The sequence below is a fragment of the Microtus pennsylvanicus genome, chromosome 2 (genome assembly GCF_037038515.1).
Source record: "Microtus pennsylvanicus isolate mMicPen1 chromosome 2, mMicPen1.hap1, whole genome shotgun sequence".
Classification (NCBI taxonomy): Eukaryota; Metazoa; Chordata; class Mammalia; order Rodentia; family Cricetidae; genus Microtus; species Microtus pennsylvanicus.
Window position 1 is genome coordinate 123,793,686 of NC_134580.1, and position 23,243 is coordinate 123,816,928.

At 41.3% G+C, this 23,243-nt stretch overlaps 1 protein-coding gene across 2 annotated transcripts in view; it reads left to right on the forward strand.

Moving 5' to 3' along the window:
* Kiz (kizuna centrosomal protein) overlaps positions 1 to 23,243 on the forward strand; it is an 88,992-nt gene that overhangs the window by 23,757 nt on the left and 41,992 nt on the right. For both annotated transcript variants that reach the window (XM_075962386.1, XM_075962387.1), the window contains 2 exons: positions 3,966 to 4,611; positions 5,559 to 5,859. In XM_075962386.1, coding sequence (XP_075818501.1) covers positions 3,966 to 4,611; positions 5,559 to 5,859 — 947 coding nt within the window. The remainder of the gene's footprint in view (positions 1 to 3,965; positions 4,612 to 5,558; positions 5,860 to 23,243) is intronic.

The window sequence follows — 23,243 nt, forward strand, 5'->3', positions numbered from 1 at the left end:
GTGGTTGAAATGAATGATGATAAAGATAATGGGATTGTTATGTTTTTAAACAGCCTGTGTCCATTGTAAAAGAAAACATCCAAGATGCTCCAACACCTATTCATTCAGGGAAACAAAGACAAAGAAAAGGCAGTCAGTGATTCTGAGTGCATATGTATAGCATGTATTTGGAAAACAAAAAACAAAACAAAAAATACTATGATGACCCCATCATGAGGGCGGGCTAATTTTTTTTTAACAGTAAAAGGCAAGCATTGACAAGACTTTCAGAGGAAAACGTATTGTTTGTTTCTGTGAGTAAGGAGAGCAGTGACTGATTTTGGCTGTTGTGCTCTTTCTGAAGTCTAGAGGTGTGTTCTAGTGCAGCGGTGGGGCTTGCTCTGTCCTTATCCTGGTATCTTCTAGTTTTCAGATTTTATAGTTCCCTTTAGAGCTTATTCTAGGTGCATGGAAGGATCACCATTAACTGTAGTTTGCATTACCAACGAACAAAGATTCCCAGACCCCTTTGACCATCTGTGCAATGGTTGTGCACACTTAACCCCAAAGGCTATTTGAGATTTCCACATCTGATGGCTGAAGCTGTAAGATATATATATATGCGAGTGAGAAGACAGCTCAGGTATTAGTTCAGGTTTGTTTTTGTAGTCAAGTACTAATACAGATTCAGAAATGGTCTGTTTTCAACGAAAACGTCACTTTGATTTTTGGTGGGCTAGCCTGATTTGTGGTAACTACCATTTTCCATTAATTAGTATCACTGGTGTGGATTTGTGTCCCAGATTCAAATCATGACTCAAAAATAAACCTTTTTGACAGAGTTTCTATACAAGTTAAGCTTAGGGACTGTAGAGAATAATACCCTTTGACTTATTTTTAATTTTCTGGTACCCTTGACATTTGCTTATTCCAGTTATAAAGATTACCCCCCCCCCATAGCCTTTTTCTGTCCCTTTCCTTTAATCTGGGACTTGAATGCATTTGCTATAGTAAGAGGTACTCTGAAGCTAATAGTTTTCTTCATTCTTTCTTCCCTCAGATTGCACTGTCCCAGTGTATCCATCTCGGCATTGCCAATTCATTCTTCTGTCTATTTCTGCTGCTAAGCCCTTCGTTCTAATAATGGTTGTTTTCAACTGAAGAATTCCCACTTGGGCCTTTTTAACCATTTATGTCTCTTGCGCTATGGTTTAGACCTAGGTTTTACTCATCCTTGGCATGACCTCTAGTCCTACGATTTGTTTTGAGACAAAATCTCACTGTGTAGGCCTGGCTGGTCTGGAATTATCCGTGTGGACCAGATGGTCCTCGAACTCATAAGGATCTGCCTGTCTCTGCCAGAGTACTGGGATTGTAGACCTGTACTTTCTGTTAATTCTTTTGTGATAGTATCTCATGTATCTCAGGCTGACTTTGAATTCTCTGTGTAGCAAGACTGGCCTTGAACTACTTACTCTCCTGCCTCTACCTCCGAACTTCTGAGATTATAGGTGTGCTTGGCTTCAGTCCTATAATTTATTTATCTTTATAATATTCTCTATTTGGACATTATTCTTGTATTTAAAATCTCTCTCCCCTTTCCTCCCTTTCCTCCCTCGTCTTTCTCTCCTTTCCTCCCTCTCCTGCCCCTCCCACTTTTGAGAGCTCTCTATAAATGCACCTACTGGCTTCAAAGTCATTCATCTGGGTGCCTGAGGAGTTAGCCTCTGTGTGTTGGATTACTCTAGTTCTTTGGACAAGATTTTTTTTTAACTGTTTAACTTATTTAGCTAATCATACTTAATTTAATAGCTTTAGTCAGTTTAATACCTGGACTTGCTCAGAGATTGTTTTTGCTGGTTATATATGCTCACTGTCTATGTGAAATAAAGTTTATTACTTCTTTTAATTTTTAGTAATTAAATGTGGCCATTTTGAGAACTCTACCCTCAGAAATTGTGTTAATTTCTGTTTGTTTAGCCATTTTGTGATTTATTTTTTTATGTGTGGTCTCTGAGATTTCTATTAAATTTAGTTAATAACCATCAGCTTTCATTAGACTAGGAGTCTCACTGTCTTTGCTTATAGGTTCTAAGTACATTGGGCTACACCTTGGCCTTCACTTCTTTTTTTTTTTTTTTTTTTTTTTTGGTTTTTCGAGACAGGGTTTCTCTGTGGCTTTGGAGCCTGTCCTGGAACTAGCTCTGTAGACCAGGCTGGTCTCGAACTCATAGAAATCCTCCTGCCTCTGCCTCCCGAGTGCTGGGATTAAAGGCGTGTGCCACCACCGCCCAGCTGGCCGTCACTTCTTGCTTGGAGCCTCAAAGTGAGCTTCAGGTGAGAGCTCAGGCATTTACTTCCTGTTACTTGAACATTCCCACAGCCCAGGGCCTGCAGGTGGTCATCCAGATTCCCAAGAGTATACTGGAACCTTCCAGAGTCTGCCACCCCAGGCAGCTCTTTGACCAGCTTTCTCTTTAAAATGTATGTAGCCTTTTGTTTGTTCCAAGTGCTGTCTACGCCTTAGGCAGCTTCCACATTGAACTGCTTCTGATTATTTTCAGCAAACTGGGCTTGGGAAAAAGGCTATTTGTCGGCTCAAAGCTAGTTCAAAATAGTCTTTTGTGTGGAGTCCCCCAAGGAGATACCAGATAGTCCAATGATGACTGTTGTCTGGAAATGGGGCCCTTGAAAGAATTTTGTCCCCACCCCCCACCCCATTCCTCTTCTGGTGTCTGGGTTTCCCTGTAACTACAGGTTGTTAACTTGGCCATCACCTGGCAGCTCAGAAGCTTACAGTTCTTTTCAAGATCTGACTGGTTCTCTTAAGTAAATGCTCCCCAGATTCCTAGAAGGCTGATTAACTCCCAGAGAGCTGAAGAGCTTTGCTGGGTTGTCAGCTGTTGCAGGGCAGAGACTGCGTAAGTGCTCTATCTCCTTGCCTTTCTCTGGTGTCCTTGATTTGTTGACCTCAGAGTTGGGGGTGGGTTGTGGTTTTTGTTCTGTTATTCCAGGATTAGAAGAGACAATGTTTGAAGAGAAATACGGCCTGGATTCTGTTGTTTCTGACATTTCTTGTCCTGCAATTTGGATGTTGGTATTTCCTTCTGCAGAGGAAGGGTGTAGATACATTTTGCATTTCCCCATCCACAGTGTAAGGCTCTGGGAAGTGAGCACTCTTGACTGTGGCCGTGCTCTGGTCCTCTGGGAAGAAAAGCACTTAGCTTCTAGAAGGCTTCACGCTTGTTACTTTTAGTTCTGCTTGGCACCAGCACCCCTGTACAAGCTGGTTCTCTGCTCAGCTTTGCTTCTTTCTGTCTTCTCTCCTTTTCTCTACGCTTCAAAGGACAGGCTCAGATTTCCTATAAACATGCTAGTAAATTTAAATTACTTAAAAGTTCCTTAAAGATGTTCAGGAAGTTTTGATGTTAATTTGATTACAGATTATTACTATCCTGTGCTTTAATGCCGTTATGAAGGTCACCACTGGAAGTTTTTATTTTATATAAAGCAGTAGAAATAGAGTTGAATCTGTTCATTGTTCATTGTCTGCCCTATGTATTTCCTTGTTTTTTTTCCCCCTCTTTGGTCTTTGGTCAGGTTCCTTTATAGCAATGCTAAATGAGCTCTGGGTAGAGGGCTTTTATAACTCAGCACTTTCCAGGGAATGTCACTGAGGTAAAAGACACATAACCTAAAATGTACTAATTTTGTTTTATTTGAGCCATGTACTTCAGCTGGATTAAATGCATGCATTTCATTTTTAGAAATGAGTTCTATAGTTTTTTGGCAATAGTTACTTTGTACAGTGACATTATTATTACAATAATAATCTGGACTGTAGTAGAGTTTGCCAACTCATTAAGTGGGAAGACATGTTTTGTTGGTGGTAGGTGTTGAATTCTATAGTTATGCTTCCTTTACCTCCTTTTCTTTCTGCTTCATTGTTCATATGCAATGTGTTTAACTCACATCTCTTTTTGCAGGGTGCAGTACAGGCAGGAATTAACTCAAGGACAGCCATGTCAAGAGGATTGTATCAACCAGCAACAATCTTTATGGGCCGCCAGATGTCAGCCATCTCAAGCATGGACAATTTCAGTACAGAGCAGAAATCTAAGCAACCCACAAAGAACTTTTCAATTCCTGACCCACATTCACACCAACAGACAGCCCAGAGCAGCTGTGTGACAGACAGCTGTGTAGTACAAACTAATAGTGACACACAGTGCTCAAGTAAGTCTGACAAAATAGATGGAACGACATCTCTTCAGATCGGTGAGAAAACGCCAGTCACAAGCTGTGTATTGTCTGAGAAAGAACAAACTCATTGCTTGGAGATAGGGAGCAGCACACGTCCCAGCAAGGGTAATTTATCTGAAGGCAAGAAGTCTGCTGAGCTCCATGCCTCGGTACAGGAAAGATTAAGTCCAGAGAACAGAACCACTGATTTAAAGTGTGACAGTTCCAGCAGATCAGAGGGATCAAATGGAGAAATACTGACACAAGAACATATTGAAGTCGGAGAAGAAAGAGCTAGCCCGCTGGGCCCCACGCTATCAGTTTCAGAACACCGTGCATCTGCAAATAAGTGGGCTGGAGAGAAGCATTCCGCTTGGGATGGTTTCTCAGGTGAGATGAGAGTCTGTTTGTTTGCTGAGTTTTCTTAGTGCCTCCCTTTTCTGGTTATGATCTATAATTTTATCTCTTTGTCTAAAAACAAAGAAATGACTTTGTCAATGAGTTTCATTCTAATGATTTCTTAAATATATTCAAAGAAATGGTTCAAAATATGAATTTTTAAAGGCATATGCTTAAAATATTTTTGAGGGTTGAGGATGTTCAGTTCAATGGTAGATATGTACTTACAATATAGGAGGCCCTGAGTTTGTTTGAGCCTTAGCACCACTAAATTTATACATTTTTTAAAAAAGAAACACAATTTTGAAAGATTTCAATACTCTAATTGTGAATTGCTGCTGTATTTTAATGCATTTGTATGTGTGCATATGAGCATATTTATCTTGTGGAGGATATACATGTGTGTGCATATGGAGGGAGGCCAAAGGACAAGCCTGGCTGTCAACTTTAGAAAGGCTACCTACTTCCTTTGAAGGCTGCTCATTGGCCTAGATTTCACCAGTTTGTCTAGACTGACCAGCCAGTGGACCACAAGAATGCCCTGTCTCTGCCTCCCCAGCATTGGGATTATAAGCGCTCCGCTCCAGCCTGCATCTGTATGTGCATCCAGGGTGAACTCATGGCTTCATGCCTCTGAGGCAAGCACTTCGCTGAGCTGTCTCCTAGACCTGTGCTTCTACATGTTTGTTGCTTTTGTTTTGTTTCTGTTTTATTTTTGAAACAATCTCACTGTGTAGCTCTTATAGGCCTGGAATTCTCTGTCTAGACTAAGTGGACCCTAAACTCATAGAGATCCTCTTGCCTCTGCTGAAATTACAGACATATATTACCACACCAGGAGGCTTCTGTACATTTTCTTAAGGAATGAAATTCTGTTCTGTGTTATTTGCATTCTCAGAACTTTGCAACCAGCAGTGCATTCGTTTTCCCTCTTGCAGATGATCTTGCTCATGAGGACCCAAAGTCACAAAAGGCCTTTCTGAAACTGCAGGAAGAGCAGGAGGGAAGTTCATGCAGCAGCAGCGATCTCACTGTTTCTGTAAGTGAAGATGATCTGATTTTGGACACTCTGGAGTCACTGCTAAATCCAGGAGCCAAGCTGGAGGGTGAAGATAGAAGGCAGGCCTCACGATCAGTCTACACCGAGCAGCAAAGAGATCCGCTCTTCACTGGTTACATTTTGCAGACTGAAAGCCCTCCTGATTCAAAAGGGGAGTCCTCCCCAGACTCACCAAGACAGTAAGCCATTCTTTTTCACATTCTGTTTAGTTCATGGTGTTTAGAGTCTACTTGGAAAATGTTACTGAGCACCCAGCAGTGATTGTGTCAGCTGCCTTGTCTTATAAGTAAACTCTCACTTGCTTTCTTCTTCCTTCCTTTCCTTTTTATAAATTTTAAGGTAGTTTTTGAAAGTCTGAGTGTCATTGAACTGTGGTGATTGGCAGTTTATAATTTTCCTAGGCAATCCCTGGTAAATTTACAAGTCACTCAATGCAACCCTTACCCATTTTTTTTTCCAGCCCCCTACCATTATTCTTTAAAAAAATGGTTTTAATATTTTTCTCCCACGGAAGAGAGAAATATTTAAACTTCCTAGGAGTTCTACTTGGGGAACTCAGAACTTTGTATCTAATGAGTACACACTTAATCCTTGTGTGTCTTTCCATGGTGTCACTTGTTTCCTTCACACCATTAAAAGAGCTAATACTTCTTCGCTGCTAAGCCAGACTTCCTTTTCTGGGTGTAAATTTGAGAACATTGGAACCCCTGGTGCTCAGTAGAGCATTAGCATGGTACATTTTGAGCACTTACTAATGTCCTCCATAAAAGTTAAGATATGTGTTTTTACAATTGATTGGAAATTTTGGGCCAAATAGAAGTTTTTCTATGCCCCCTGAATAGAAAACTTACTAGGGAGCCAGGTGGTGCTGGCGCATGCTTTTAATCCCAACACTCAGGAAGCAGAAGCAAACAGATCACTATGAGTTCGAGTCCAGCCTTATCTACAAAGAGAGTTCCAGGACAGGCTCCAAAGCTACACAGAGAAACCCTATCTTGAAAAACCATTAAAAAAGAAAAAGAGAGAAAAAAAACTTACAAGGTCTTGAAAACAAATCCTTTGATTAAACAAACCAACCAATTAAATTATGCTAGTAACATCAGATCCTTTTAGGAGAAGAAGCCTAAGTAAAAGTTTAAGGTAGGCCTTATCTTTTATAAATGATTACACTAAGACCAGGAGCACAATAGTATCACATAAACCTTTTGGGTAGTGTGCATGTGTGTGTGTATGTATGCACACACGCACACATACAGAACTTGCACACCTAACTCCTGACCCACCCCTTCCAAACCCTTCAATTGCACCAAAATGCTGACAGCCTTTCATTCCAGCAGGGAGGGGCAGTGACTGTCAAAGCGGGTGGTCTGCACGGCTGCACAGGTGCAGAGTGCATGCCTGTGCACAAGAGTGGCTGATGGCTGTCATAGAAACTGGATGCCTCTGAGGGAAGCCCAGGGGGTTTCTGTTGTCATGCTTCACTCACCCAAGAGCTGCAGGTATCCATCATCCAGAAGCACATCAGAAACTATGACTAGGGATGGAATGGGTCTGCTTTGTGCTTATAGATGCGCTGGCTAGTTCTATCAATTTGACACAAGCTAGAGTCACCAGAGGAAATGTCTCAGTGAGACCCAGCTGGAAGGCATTTTTTTTCATTTAGTGATACATGGGGGAGGGTCCATCCCCTGGTGGGTGGTGCAATCCCTGGGATAATGGTTCTGGGTTCTATAAGAAGATAGGTTGAGCAAGCCAGTAAATAGCTCCCCTCCATGGCCTCTGCATCAGCTCCTGCCTCTGGGATCCTGTCCTGTTTGAGTTCCTGTCCTGACTTCCTTCAGTGATGAACAGCAATGCAGAAATATAAGCCAAATAAGACCTTTCCTTCTCAACGTGCTCCTTGGTCATGGTATTTGGTCTCAGCAATAAAAACCCAGCTAAGATAGTAGGCTTATTTTTATGACAATATGCCGAACAAGGTGGTACCTCTCTCTGTAGGCTAAGGACCACTGTATTTCCCTAAGACTTGGTGGTTTTCTGAGGTAAAATCTCCTGCATGAATGACTTTTTCCTATAACCCTAAATCTAAATACTTTTGAATTTTCTACTACACATTAGAAAATATGGGCATTTAGTAATTTTTCAATATTCATGCTAATAACCTCCCCTCCTCAAAATGAAGAGGTTAGTCAGCAATGGTTATTTTCTGTCTGTGCTGTTAAATTTGAGCTTATTGATTTTCTGCGATGAAAGCACTCTCTAGAAATGAGGTTGAAGGGGGGTTTGTTTTTATTACAATTATTTGTTTATTCAGTGTGCACCTGGCGAGGGCTTGCATATGTGCATGGTGCAAATGTGGTGGCCAAAGGACAACTCAGAGTCAGTTCTCTCCTTCTGTTGTGTAGGTTCTGGGGATGAGCTAAGGTCATCAGGTTTGGCTGCAAGCAAGCACCCTTTCCCACTGAGCTTAGTGTGCTGATATATATACAGCTTTATTAAGATACAGTTCACATGCTATTCAAGTCTCCTATTTACAGTATGCAGTTTAGGATTTGAGTATATTACACCATTAATTTTAAATCATATAATAAATACATAGCATGAAATTTACCATTGTAAAATACACAATTCATTGACACTAATTATATTTAATGTATAGTTAAAATTCATACTCTAAATAATTCTTGAAAGTGGAGTAATGCATACCCCTTTTATGTCTAACTAATTTCAGTTTAAGCACATCCATATTCTATCATCTATCAAAATACATTTCTTCTTATGATTGAATAGTATTTCTGTATATGGATATACCAGAGATCATTTGTACAGTTACCTGTTAATGATACTTGACTTGGTAATCAAGAGTCAGGAGAGATGGCTCAGTAATTAAGAGCACATACTGCTCTTGCAGAGGACCTGAGTTCAGTCTCTAGCCCCCGGTTTGGGCAGTTCTCAACCACCCATAACTCCAGCTCCAGAGCATCCAATACCCTCTTCTGGTCTCTGAAGGTACAAACCCACACACAGACACACATACATACATAAGTAGAAAAATAAAATCTTGCTGGGTATGGTGGTGTACACCTGTAAATCCAGTGCTCTGGAGATAGAAGTAGGTGGATCTCTAAGTTAGAGACTGTCCTGTTCTACATAGTGAGTTAGAGGCCACTAGGAATTGCATAGTGAAGCCTTTTCTCACAAATAAATAATAAACAAACAAACACAAAATTCTCTCTCTCTCGTGCTCGCTCTTGTGCGCTCTCTCTCTCTCTCTCTCTCTCTCTCTCTCTCTGCTAAGTGTTTGAGTCAGTTTCCAGACCCACTCCCATAAATGCTTTCAGATATTGAAAGCCAGTTTATACAATTTCTCTATCATAAGTATAATAAACTCTTCTTATAAGAAAACATGCCAAGGACTGGACAGATAGCTCAGCGTTTAAAGGCTTGCTGCACAAGCCTGACAATCGAAGTTCAACCCTTGAAATCCACATAAAAATGGAAGGAGAGAATCAAGTCCACAAAGTTATCCTCTTACTGCTACATCCACTCTGTATGCTTATGTGTATAAACACACACATGCACACAGAGTAAATAAATTTTTTAAAAAACAAACTATATACTACAATAAAGCCATAAAATGTTACTAAAAAGGGTGATTTTTGAATCTCCTTATTTTAAAGAATAAATACATTGAAATACAAGTTGATATCCAGCCTCATGATTTGAAGCACTACTTTTGTTATTTTCCGTGTGACATTGTCACTTGGGGGCCACAGGAGTGACTTGGCCTCATGTCTCTCATCATTTGGAAGGTCAGTATGGCCTGTCACTAGTGGTGACAGGGCCTCAAGACAGCATGAAGGCAAGCTCTATTTCCCTAGTGCTTGCCTTGGCTTTGTTCTGTGGTTTTGGGCTAGAATCCTGGCCTCCTCATGCTAGACAAATACTCTGCCACAGAGTTGCCCTCAGCCCTGTAGGAGTGCTGTGCAGATATCTTCTTGCATCATGTTTGCTGCCTTTCCATTGGATAAAGAGTTGTGGGGCTCTCAAAGTTGTATTGTGAAGGGATGCACACATAGGATGGGAAGCATATGGTCATTTTTGCAGTCTACTCCAGTATTTCAGGAGAAATTCAGATGAAGAAAAACTCAACGTGGGTTCAAAGAGTCAGGAAAGGTCTTGGAGGCTCAGTGCAGCTTCTTCATAGCCTTTAAGTTAGGAGGGAAAGAGCAAAATAGGTCTGAAGGAAGCAGGCACGCTGATACAAAGGACACTGAGGTATGGATGAGTCCCAGCCTTTACTCACTGAGGAGGGATTCTGAGAGTTAAGGTTTCCAGTGGAGAAGGACCTTGAATAATGCATTCGGAGTTCATTTTTTGTGTCATGTGGAAGTATTGAACATAATTTTAAGAGACGGGCAATGTGAGGAGTGGCCGGCCTACTTTGCAAGGATTAATGTAACAGCATTGACCTCTTCAGGATTAATTTTTCACATGGTAGGAAGAATTCTAAGTTGGATCCAAGATTCCTGCCCCCTACTGAACATCCAATTTCATTTTACTGACTATTCTATACTATATGGAAGATAAAGGATTCTGGAGATATTATGAAGGCCCTGAGTTAATTGACTTTGGGCTAATCAAGATTATCCAGGTGGGCCTAACCTAATCAGATGAGGCTTTAAAAGAGATTGGGACCATACTTAGGTTAGAGGGATTCTGAGCAGATAAGATAGACTATAAGAAGCAAAATGCCGGGGCTGGAGAGATGGCTCAGAGGTTAAAAACATTGACTGCTCTTCCAGAGGTCATGAGTTCAACTTCCAGCAACCACATGGTGCCTTACAACCATCTGTAATGAGATCTGGTGCCCTCTTCTGGCATTCAGGCAAACATGTAGACAGACAGTATAATAAATAAAATAAATTAAAAAAAAAAAAGTCTAAGAAGCAAAATGCCATCTTGTGGCAAGGAATAGTTTTTATACCCTTCAGGGACTGAAGATTTCAGTTCTCCAGAGACAAGAAAAGGAATTCATGGAATTGGACCTTAGGTGAGATTGTGGGTCTGGCAGATTCCAGGCTGGTGAGACTGGAGCAAAGGGCCCGTTCACCTGTATCAAGATCCTGATCCATAGAAACTGAGATGATAAATTTGTGTTAGGTGCCAGAGTTGTGATTTGCTATGCAGCAGTAGAAGGTGGATACAAGAATTGGAAGTGAGTTTGCATCTCTGCACAGATTATATGAGTAGAAGCATCTGTCCATACTTAAATATCTATTTTACTTTTTGAGGCTGTAATTACATTATTCCCTTCTTCCTTTCCTGAATCTCCCATGTGCCTCTCCCCTTGCTCTCTTTCAAATTCATAAACTCTTTTTTTGTTACATGTGTGTGCATGCGCACACGCACACATACACACTCCTAAATACACCCTGCTTAGTCTATATAATGTTACTTGTATGTACATTTTCCAGGATGACCATTTGGTGTTGATAACCAGTTCTCTATGAAAAGGGTTACTGTGTCTTCTCTTGGCCTATGGCTTATTTTTGTTTGTTTGTTTTGTTTCGCAGAGAAGAGATTACAGAGGCTTGGTGTCGCGCTCATTCTCCGACTGTCACTAGAATTCACCAGTGAAGGTTAAACACTGATTCAGCTTATGCAATAGCTGTAGGTCTCTGTAAATGATCTATTTCTCCTTGTATGTGATAGATCCTGTCCTTCAAGTAATCTGTCAATTTTATCTAATTATCATATGGGGAGACATATGCTTGTTCATATTGTTCTTTTAATCGCCATTTGATATTTGTAATATCGGTAATGAAGAACTGTCACTGCTGAATTTTGTGTCCTGATATTTGTTCCCCATTCTCTGCTAGTCTAGTATAGTGAACTAAATAAGTACTTGTCTGCCCGTCTGCCTACACCAATTCCTGTGTCAAAACTCTTGACTACTAATGTGATTGTTTATGGAATAAGGCCTGTGAGAAGGAAGGTACCAAAAGTGACCTGAGGTAATAAATTATAAAGAATACCAGAATTTTCCTCCACACTTGAAGATACAGATAGAAGGTGGGCCACCTGCAGGCCTTCTCTGGAACTGAATTGGTCACCCTGATCTTGGTCTTCCATCCCCAAAACCATAAGAAACACAATTGAGTTATTTTACCTACCAAGTCTGTGGTATTCCATACTTGTTCTAAAAATCATACTTCTTAATCATATTAATTAATTATTTTAAATTTGGCAAGGTGTGTGATATTCTTAGAATGTGCTCTGAGTTTGAGACGACTGGATGGTGGTGGTAGTGGGTATAGTGGTCCTCGTGTTTCAGTGACGTCTATCTGCTGTTGCTGTCTGCTTTGCACACTTCTTGACTGCTCACTGAGTCAGTCAGCTACTGTTAGAGGTAGGTTTAGGTTTCAAGCTGTCATAGAATCTTTATCTCTAAGATTATACCAGTTAAAACTGCATTCTGATTTCATTAAGAATGTGCACATTCCTAGGCGCAGAAATTTGGGGTATTTATCTTGGTTTCTCTGACTTTCAGATTTTGGGTTGGGATATACTTGTTATTTTGGAAGTCAAAGCCATTGTTGCTTTAAATATTTTCTCTATTCCTTTACTCGTTTATTCTCCTGATATCTCCACAGTGTGAATGCTGTATCCTTGGTGGTATTTTCATAATACTTGGATAGCCAGTTCTCTTTTTCCTTCTTTCTCCTTACATGCCAATTTTGGATTTCTTTTGACATAATCTTCAAGTTCTCATGCTTTTTCTCCCTATCTTTTCTATTTTGCCCATGTTGATTCCAAACTCCTGTGCTTGAGGAAGAAAGAAAAAAAAAGACCTTTGTCTTGACATCTCATCTGGTCAGTGATTGTTTTCTTTCTTTCTACTTATTTCTATAATGATAGGAATCAAAACCTGGACATTTTGCATTTTAGGCAAACTGCCGCTGAGCTACACCCTAGCCCCTTTAGTTATTTTCTTTTTAAAAACATGGGATATTTTATTCTCTCTCTCTCTCTCTCTCTTTCTCTCTCTCTCTCTCTCTCTCTCTCTCTCTCTCTCTCTCTCTCTCTCTCTGTTTCTCTCCCTCTCCCTCTTCCTCTCTCTCTCTCTTACCCTTCCCTTTCCTTCCAAAACCCACTTAATAAATACCCACTTTCTCTGCATGGTGTGCCAATCTGTCTCTGTCTCTCACCCACCACGGCTTCTCATGGCATGCCTATCCATCTCTAGCTCCTTATGGGACCGGCTGACCTGTCCTGGTCTCTCACGCGCCATGCGGTTCCCTGCTTGGGACCTGCTGCCCACTGCTGCCAATCAGGGGAATGGTGCTGTTTTATTTTTACCATTACACCAACTCTTTAGGATAATAAGGAAATGCAAGTTAGTAATTAGTCACCTATTACAATTGAACTTGTAGTCATATTAGGTATGTTTTCCAAGATAAAACAGAGATATACTTTAGATAGACAGGTGTCAGAGACTAGCTTTGGCAAAAATACCACTTACCAGGATAGGAGTATGGGGATCAGAAAATAAGTAAAGAGTACGAAGATGCAAGTGAAAATAATAAAGCAGAAAACATAGGATAGTACTGGGAGGGAGTTCTAGTAAATACTGAAATCCCCCTGCCTTTAATTTTCATACACTTTTATACCCCAATACAGTTGCGGGGGGGTGGGGGGGATAAAAGACTGTTTTAACATGGTACAAAGGACAACTAGAACAGTTATTTGCTTCGATACTTTGAGACATCAAGTCGTTAGCATTCTATTGTTTAGGCAGTGAGCCCATAACAGACCAAGTATACTGAAAGCCACTCCCAAGGCCAAACCTCCTATTTTAATAAAAAGGAGCAGAAGTATGCTTAAGTATCCTGACCATTGGTCAGGGTGGAATGGATCCAACTGTATAGACCATCTTAATGTCAAAAGAACCAAGTAACCATACCCTAGGTCAGGATGTGTAACCCTGGTTGTTGTCAACAATTTTGAGCAAGGTCAAACTCTCTGACTTTAAGACAAAGTGAAAATAGACTCAAATGTGGAGATTCTTTGACAACATCATCTCTGAAGTAGGCTGGTGCTGCTAGGAGCAGACATGTCTCATTGTCATAAAAAATAGAACCTATGTTATTAAAACATCTTAAATGACATATTCTTTAAATCTCTGAACCGTTTGGAAGATGACCTGTCTGTGGAGGCCCACAAATGTGGCCTATTTCCACCTTGTCTGAACGTCAGAGAATTTGGACGGGCAGTAGTAGCTTATTAGAGCCTGAGTTCTGTTCCTAGTGGCTGAATGGCAAGTTGTAGCACTTTGTCCCTCTTCATTACACACTTCACTTCTCCTTTCCTTTGTCATTCTTCTTCAGTTCCTCATGGTCCACCTTCCCTTTTATTCTCTTTTTAATTTATCACCTTTGAAGAAAAGTCTTTGAAACTATTGGTGGGAGACGTCTTTAAAAGTAACATACCAACTAAGCAGTGTGCGTTTAGGAATATTTATATATACATGCATACACGTACACGCACACTCGCGCACACACATGCACACAGGCAATAACAATAAAAAGTGAGACCATAAATTTGAAAGAGTGCAGGGAGAGGTATGTAGAAGTCTTTGGATGGAAAAAGGGAAGGAAGAAATGTTGTGATTATAATATCCAATCTGTTTTTTAAAAGAAGAATCATGAGCATGGAAAATATTAAAGTTTTAAAAAGGTATTTGAAAAAGAATATCCAAACTCGATGACTAGAATGGGAGTGCTTCCTTTCACTGAGAGGCAAGGGTTTGCAGATGGGCCACATGGGTGGAGAAAACAGAGTGAAGAGTGGGTCCTATTATGTTTTCTCTCTTTTATACTGAGTCGTACTATCTTTAGTCCTAGTAGGGATTGAGCATTGCCCTCACCTGCGGGGAAATATGAAGAGCAGTTCAGAATTCCTGTTCTTGACTTTCATAGGCTGTCTAAAGTTTTCTTTTCCTTCCGCAAAGGTAAATCAGTCAGCCTGGCTGTCACAGTCTGAATGATTGAATATGGTAAGAACAGTGCTAGATTTGAACTTGCTTCCTTCTTTGTGGTGAATCTTAAATAAAGTCTTAAATTTTAAGGGAAATGAATCTTTGTAATTTGGGTGCTTTTGTCAAAATCACCTTAAGTGGAATCATTGGTTGGTTGTTCTTGCCATGACTTCCTGAGGGGATGTGAACCCCAGGAAAGGCACCAACATAGACTAAAGAAATTATTCCATCCACGTCCAGCTTCATGAACCAATAAGTTTATTGGGCTTAGTTACAAGAATATAAGTGATCCCCGAAAAGCTGTGTCATTGTAAAGAGACCTGGGTAAAAATGTCACAAGCTCCATAAGTGAAGTGCCCTTCTTCAGTAAACCTGTGTCCTTTATACTCCAGCATCTCCCGTGGGCCTCTTGCATCTGGGGCAGGAGGGAGGGAGTGGCTGTAATCTCAGGTGAGTATTTAATGACTTCTCTGCTCTTCTATAAGGGAATGATAATAGACCCAATCTTGTGAGGATCTCTTGTGGGTAAGCCCTACTGCTCTGATTGCAAGGTGAGAACAGCATTGTGATGTCCTGGGGGTCATGAGGATAGGGACCCACAACAGTGGTAGAAGAGTACTTGCCTGGTCTATGATAGGCTTCCAACTGCAGTCACCTGAAAAATATTTTTACTAAAAGTTTGGTACCTGCTCTAGTTGCTTACTAGAAGATAACAAAATAAATGGAAAAATGAAAAGGAATAGCATGTGGAAATAGATGATTTTGTGGACATTGATAGATTTTTTTTTAAAGAAATCGTGGGCATATGTGCCAGTGGTTTGATTTTCATATTATAATACATTTATTGCCTGCTAGCAAATGTTTCCCTAATTTTTGTATTCAGTGTATTTTGCAAAAATTTCTGTGAATTCAAGTGTTCTGCACCGCAGTAGTTGAAAACTATTGCTTTCCTAGACAATCGAATCTCCTTCCAGTCTGGAGCCTTGATGGCCTGATTGGTGTGTTGGGCATATACTGGTCTAGGTGGCTTCAGGAACACCATCCCATCTTCAGCTGAGAGCACACTTGAAATTGCTATCTGCCATTTTGAAAAATGAAAACATTTGGGCTGTGCTCATATTCCCTGAACTCACTGACAAGAGAAGTGTGTTCATCTGGTTAAGGAACTCAACCTAGGAAAGCAAGTAGCTTTTGTTGTCTCCTTACAGCCTCTGGCCTGCTGCCTTTTACAATTCATCCATTTGTTTATTCATAACGAGGTGGGCTTTTCCCACTTGTTCCTTATCTCATCTTTTTGTTGACAGCTCCTTTCAGCAGCTTCTTAGGAGAATGAGTATCTGCATCATAAATTGATTCAGCTCCTTCAGTTTAATACAATGCTGCCGCTTAGAAGGGTTCAGCTGTAACCCAGCACAGACTTTTCAGCAGGCTTGCTCTGCTTCTGCCATACTCAACAGTAGGAGGCAAATGGAAATGACCAGGCATATAGTACTTTGGAAGGTAATTTCCCTCTCCCGTCCTTGTCTGACCTAGAACCCAGTCAGAGCTATGGGAGGGACTCATCCCACTTTCCTTTTTTTAAAATTTATTTTGTGTCTTTTTACGTATATTTTCATCTCATTCATTTCCTTGTCCCTTCGCATTCACTCTCTGCCCCTACACACCCCCAAAATAAGACAAAATTTAAGAGTAAGGGGGGGAGAAAACAATAGAAAAAAATGGAAAAACTTAAAAACTTTGTCATAGAAACTACAGTGTGACTCAGTGAGTCATGCCATGAACCCCTTTGTTCATTTATCTTTACTTGCAAGTGTTAATTGCAAAGAGTCATTGGTTTGGTTTAGAGGCCTCTGGTTTCTAATACCTATTGATGCTGGACCCTTGCTAGGACTCCTTCGGGATATCCTGCTGTTGTTGCCCTGTGTTGTAGAGGTCCTGCAACTTTGGGTATACAGGTCAGTTCCCAAACACATGCTCTAGCAGAACATAGATAGGGTGGATGTTGGGGCAGACCAAGTCATATCCTTGGGTCTAGGCCTGCGCAGCTGTAGGGTTGGTCGGTCCACCAGTTGTGAGATGGGGGACAACTCTCCCATGCTTACAACTTCAGGGCTGGCTCGCCCACACCTGTGCTAACATGGTTGGCTCTCTTGTGCTGTCCTGGTGAGCTGCAGGACCTGCTATCCGAGTGTTGCAGCTGGCGGGTCAAAGATAGCTCTCCCACTCTGTGACCACAGGGCCAGCTCTCCCACCTGCCCCAGACATTGATGGGCGTGGGGGAGAAGGGCAACTCTTCTCTCCCCATGCCACCAGCACACTTTTTCACTGCTTCCCCAGTGGAAGATAAAACTCTGTGCTGGACCCCATTCTCATTTCTCAGAGTTAATTGGCCTACATGGAGAATCATTTATTCCTGGAAAAGTGACATATTTCCAAGACTGGTGGGTTTTGTTTTTGTTTCTTCATTTTGTTTTGTTTGAGATAGTCTCACTTTATAACCCAGTCTAGCATTGAACTCACTGTCCTCCTGCCTCAACCTCTGAAATGCCAGGATTGTGGACATGTACCAGTATGCCCATCTTAATTTTGAGTTGTGAATGCTGCCTGAGACCTCAGCAAACCTACCTGCAATTTCCCTTTCTCATTCAGAGGGCATAACCTTCATGTCTGCTCTGAGTCCCCTGTCTCCTTCCTTATACATACATGCATACATACATACATATATATACACACACCTAAACCTCCTTATATACATATATATAATATATATCCTTCTATATATGTATGTACACAGGTATGTATGTGTTTCCAGACACAACTGTAACAACACAGCAGTCTGTTGTTGTTTTGCTCTTTGCCACTTTTAGGTCCTAGCAAAGATGATTCTACCCTGACTATATCAGTTGTCTTTTTCCCTCAAGGACCTTCTAGAGCAGCAGTTCCCAACCTGTGTGTCATGATTTTTGGGGGGTAGAATGACTCTTTCACAGGGGTCATCTAAGATTATCATTAAACAGATATTAATTCATAACAGCAGGAAAATTACAGTTATTCAGTAGCAGTGAAAATAATTTTATAGTTGGGGATAACCACAACATGAGAAATGTATTAAAGGGTCGCAACATTTAGGAAGGTTGAGAGCAACTATTCTGGAGCTTATGGACCCACTTAAAATAGTATCTAATAACTACTTAAGAGAAATATTGCCTATAGTGTTTTAAGACTTTTCCAAAATACACAGTCCAATTCTGTTAAATTTAGGAAAGTTATGGAGTTGTATGATTATGAAACATTTACCCTGGATACTCTGGTTTTCATCAGATGGTAAAGCAAAATAAGCTTAGTCTGTATGCCCTGGAGATCCATTTGAGGACCATGTGTGCTATTCTGATGGAGAACTCAACTAACACCCTTTTAATTAAACCCCTCTCCAATGGGTCAGTGAGGATTTAAAGAAATTCAGGGAAGTAAGAATACATGTTTTTTATGATCTTTAACCCATCTGCAACTGGGAGGATTTCAATCAGCCTATATATTAAGTATGGCATCCGTAGTTACCAAAGAGAGAATGGACTGCAAACACTTATCTGCTTCTTAAAAGACATCTACAGCTGTCACTAATGATTCTTGGCTACTAGAAACAGTGACAGGTCCAGGCTGGTTATCTCTGCTCAGGGGTGGAGGGAAACATCTATTATAAATTCTCCCAGGCCTTCCAGCTCCTCATTAAGAAACTTTTTTAAAAAACGTGGTGACAGGAGGGGCCTAGTTCTAAGGATGGAAATGGAACAGAATGATGAGGTCTGTTGGGAGGCCAAAGGCGGGTAAAGGCAAGAGTGTTGCTTGTGCAGTTTCTGTGACAATGAGGGGGACCTTAGCACAGTCGGACGGCACCCTACAAAAGGTAGCCCATAATTCCAGCTGTCAGCTTAATCACAGTGCTTCCAGGTAAAGAGAAGGAACCCTTGTTTCCTGGGTAAAGGGAAGCAGCGCTGTTTGCTGACCCCTGCTCTTCAGCCTGCCGCAGACCGCCCTGCTCTGTTGGCCTTTGTGTTGCTGGCCCCTCCTTCTCTCCTTCTGGGCATTGTGCTCCCTTCAAGTGGCCCCCTGGAAGGGACCACCCAGGGGGCTGTACAATGGGGACCGAGGTAGCCACCAAAACATAGGTTTTGTGAGACAGCCCGTCAAAGAAAAATACTGTTTAACTATGTATGTGTTTGTCTTTCTACAATCGTTTTGTGTAGCAAACAAAACCCGGTTTACAAATTTCACAGTTGCTTCATATACAGCAGTTCCCGGCATCAGGTGTCAGTCAGACTTGAGATGGTCACAACCAGTTTATTTTCCCAGGGCACTAATTCTTACTGTGGTTTTATTTGCATTCTTGTTATTGCCAGGAAATTTGATATCAAAACAAACAAGTTGCATTGGCTTTATTTAAGTATTTTATGAGGAGGCCTCAGAGCTGGCAGCTGAACACCACTCTGGTAGAATGTGTCTGTGAGACTCCTTTATAAAAGCCAGCAGCTTGGAATTCAGTTCTCAAAGGCCATTTACACCTCTGTAAAAGGATTAGCGTTGGGCAATTGTTCCACTGTTTAAATCTTAATTTGCATCCTTATGGAGGTAGCACTTGTCTACCTGTGGGTGGGAGGTCACTAGACCGTTCTCTGACTAGTGAAGGTGCCAAACGGCTTTGGATGATGGATACTGTGCCACACAGAGTGATTAGTGACTCAGACTTGCTTTGGCTCATTAGTTACATGTTACAGCAGATGGGTGCCTTGTGTGTTTGCTATATGGATGAAATTAATACAAGTATTTAAACCTAAGAACATTCATAATCTTAAATATCGTGAGTTGTAATGAAATGTCTTTGGGACAGAAATGTAAGAAAAAAGAGACGGAACTTGATGGCATGGTGTTTAAAGGCACTCCTAGTTTCTATTGCCCTGTATTTAAAGGCGCTCCTAGATTAGGTTGCCCTATAAGCAGTAGGTGAAATTGTCTTCTCACCAACATCGCAGTGGCTCTGCATTGACCTGCAGTGGTTCTGAATACAGAAGGCTACAGAGGAAGCTAGGTCATAAGAATAATGGGGAAGAAAGAGTTATGACTTACCTGGATTCAATAATGGACCAGATAAGATACTTGGTGGGAATGGAAATAAACTTGGGGTATTTTAATGGCTACCTCATCACCAATGCCACTATTTCTCCATCATAAAACAATTGGTCATTTATTCACCAAACATGTAATTGTGCCCATAGGAGACCATGTTCTGGCCACTGAAATAAAAAAGAATTGTATGGGTTGTTGATAGTATAATGTTCAGGATAGAAAATATAATTTAAAACAGTGGTTCTCAAACATGCTAATGCTGCAACCCTTTAATACAGTTCGTGTTGTGTGACCCCCCAGCCATACAATTATTTTTGTTGCTACTTCATGGCTGTAATTTTGCTACCATTATGAATTGTAATGTAAACGTCTGTATTTTTCAATGGTCTAAAGATGACTCTGTGAAAGGGTCTTTTGACCCCCATAGGGGTCGAGACCCACAGGTTGAGAACCGCTGATTTAAAAGGCTTGGGCACTCGCCACAGTTTCCATGTAACACATGGAAAGGAGACAGAAGGAGAGCATACAGAGTTGTTTCTAAGTAAGAGCACTGTGAGGCATGGTGCTGCTTGCCTACTATCCCAGCACTAGGGAAACTGAGGCAGGAACAATCTAGTTCTAGGCTGGTCTAGAATTGAACGCATGAAGTTAAAGGATGTTGGAGAGCTTAAGAGTATTCTGGAGTGAAAACAGTGCCGTGGTGCATTGAACCTTGATAAAAGCAGAGTGTTTGAGTATTCCAAGAGACTTGGTCAGGCCCAGAGCCTTTTGAGATTCCAGGGAAAAACCAAAATTAAGTTAGTTTTAATTTTTTTGTTGTTGTTGTTAACTTTGAGAGTTTGTGAGACAGTGATACAAAGGCAAGAGATTATGTTTTAGGAGTGAAGTAATGATAAGGGAAGACTGTCTGCTCGTCTTGCTTTTATGTATTCGTACATATACACCAGTTGAGAACAGAATATCCAGAAAAGAACGCATCTTTGATTTCTATTTAAAAAGGAACTTCTAGTGTTTGGGTTTAGCCAGCAAGTTTATTTTAAACTTATTTATTTATTTAGTTAAGAGCAAAAACTGACAACGTAAACACACAGACCAAAGCTTCTCAGCAGGCTTTTGGTCTTCTTGCCTCTGAGAGACTGAATGAAATTTAGTGCAAAAAAGTGAGAAAGGCTGCCTAGAGTTCTTAGTGAGAACGTGCTAGCTTTCCATCCCTTTCCGTGCTTCTGTGGAGAACACTGCTGCTCGCTGGTCTGTCCCTCTCTCAGAGACAGCCTCAGGGAGGAAACACTTACTTTAGTTCATAATTTTAGTCCGTCATGGCGGAGTCTGTAGCTGAAGGAACATATGGCTGAAGGCCTCATGTCATGGAAGGAGAAAGAACCAAAAGGAAGGCCAGATTTTAACCTTTAGGCCCACCCTTAGTGGCCTGTGTCCCTTAGCTAGATCCCAGAGTAGCAGCACTGGAAGGGGACATTTCCCATTCAAACTGCTACAGGAACCGTCCTCCCCAGCTCCAGAGCAGAGCGCCCCCTTTCCTCAGAACCGCATGTCAGTGGTTGTGATAGCTATGGCAGGTAGAGGGAGCAAAACCAGGATTGGAGGAAGGGAGACCCGGGCCCCTCGAACATGAACCAGGAAGAAGGATAGGGCCAAACTGTGATAGAAATTTTCACCAGACCCTGAAATGGGAAGGTCAGTTGCCTTTTTCCTTCTTTACCTCTGTGGATGCAGGTTGTTCCTAAATAACTCACTCATCCCTTGCAATCGCCTCTTTGAATGATGACTTTTGTTGTTGTGCATTTGGAAGTTGACTTTCCTTCCTGTAGTGATATGACTAAGAATGGCCCCCATAGGCTCATGTATTTGAATGTTTAGTCACCTGGGAGAAGTATTAGAAGGTATGGTACTTGTGGGCTCATTAGAGGAAGTGTTTCACCGGAGGTGGGATTTGAGGTTTTATTCTCTTCTATCCTCTTCTCCCTTCCCCCTCTCACCCCCCCCCCGTGTGTGTGTGTGTGTGTGTGTGTGTGTGTGTGTGTGTGTGTGTGTGTGTGAGAGAGAGAGAGAGAGAGAGAGAGAGAGAGAGAGAGAGAGAGAGAGAGAGAATATGCTTTGGGGTTGGAGTGTGGCTCTCAAGCTACTTTCCCAGTACCACTGCCTGCTGTCCAGCTGCCTGCCATGGTAATAGACTAGGCCTCTGAAACTGTAACCAACCTCCCAATTAAATGCTTTCTTTTTATAAGAGTGGCCTTTTTTATGGTGTCCCTTTATAGCAGTAGAACACTGGCTATGAGACACCTCTCTAAAAGTTTATTCTTTTCACATACTTTATATCCTGACAGCAGTTTTCCCTTCCTCCACTCCTCCCAGCTCCTCCTCCCCCAAGATCCACTCCTCCTCCATTTCCCTTCAGAAAAAAGCAGGCCTCCCAGAGATACCAACTAAACACATAAATAAGACTTGCCATAAACCCTCATATCACGGTTGTACAAGGTAACACAGTGAGAGGAAAAGGGTCCCAAAAGCAGGCAAAAGAGCCATACACCCCCATCTCCCTCTGTAAAAAGTCCCACAAGAACATCAAGCTATACAGCCATTACATATATTCAGGGAACCTAGTATAGACCCATGCAGACTCTATGATTATCACTTCAGTCTGTGTGAGTCCCAGTGAACCCAGCTTAATTGATTCTGTGGGCCATGTTCTCGTGTCCTCAGCGCTCTGACTCCTACAATCCTTCCCTTTTCCCCAGGGTTCCCCGAGCTCTGCCTCATGTTTGACTATGGGTCTCTGCATCCATTCCCATCAGCTGCTGGACGAAGCCTCTCTGATGACAGTGGGTTAGGCACCTGTCTGTTCTGCTGGCATAGGCTGCACTTCCCTAAAATTTTATTGTATATGTGAACAAATACAGTGTTTTATGATTATTTTATCTTATTTAAAATACAGTAAAATATTTAAAACTTTAAACAAGTAACATTATGTAGTTGAGTTCGACACCCTTTATGACCATTTCAACCTGCTCTTCCCCATGGAAAATAAAACTACCAGACCAAGCATAGCTCACAGCAACTGAAATACAAAACTGAAGTCTTCCAAAAGATAGCACTCACAGAAACATGAAGAAGTCAGCAGGTAGAGATGAAGAAGGGCTTTGTTTTTATACCCCTTCATATCGGAGTTTAGTACTTTCACTACTAAGTAATTCCCAACTTGTAGTACTGAAATAAAAAACATAGTACCTTTTTCTTTTCTATGATTAAAAAAGTATCCCTTAATTTATATGTTCAGAACAGCCTGAATCGACATTGTTTTCTTCCCAGTTGTCCCCAGGGATCTTTATCTTACCTCCTGATAGTCCGTTCATCTGCCTGGTGACACTCACCATTGACTCTGCTTCC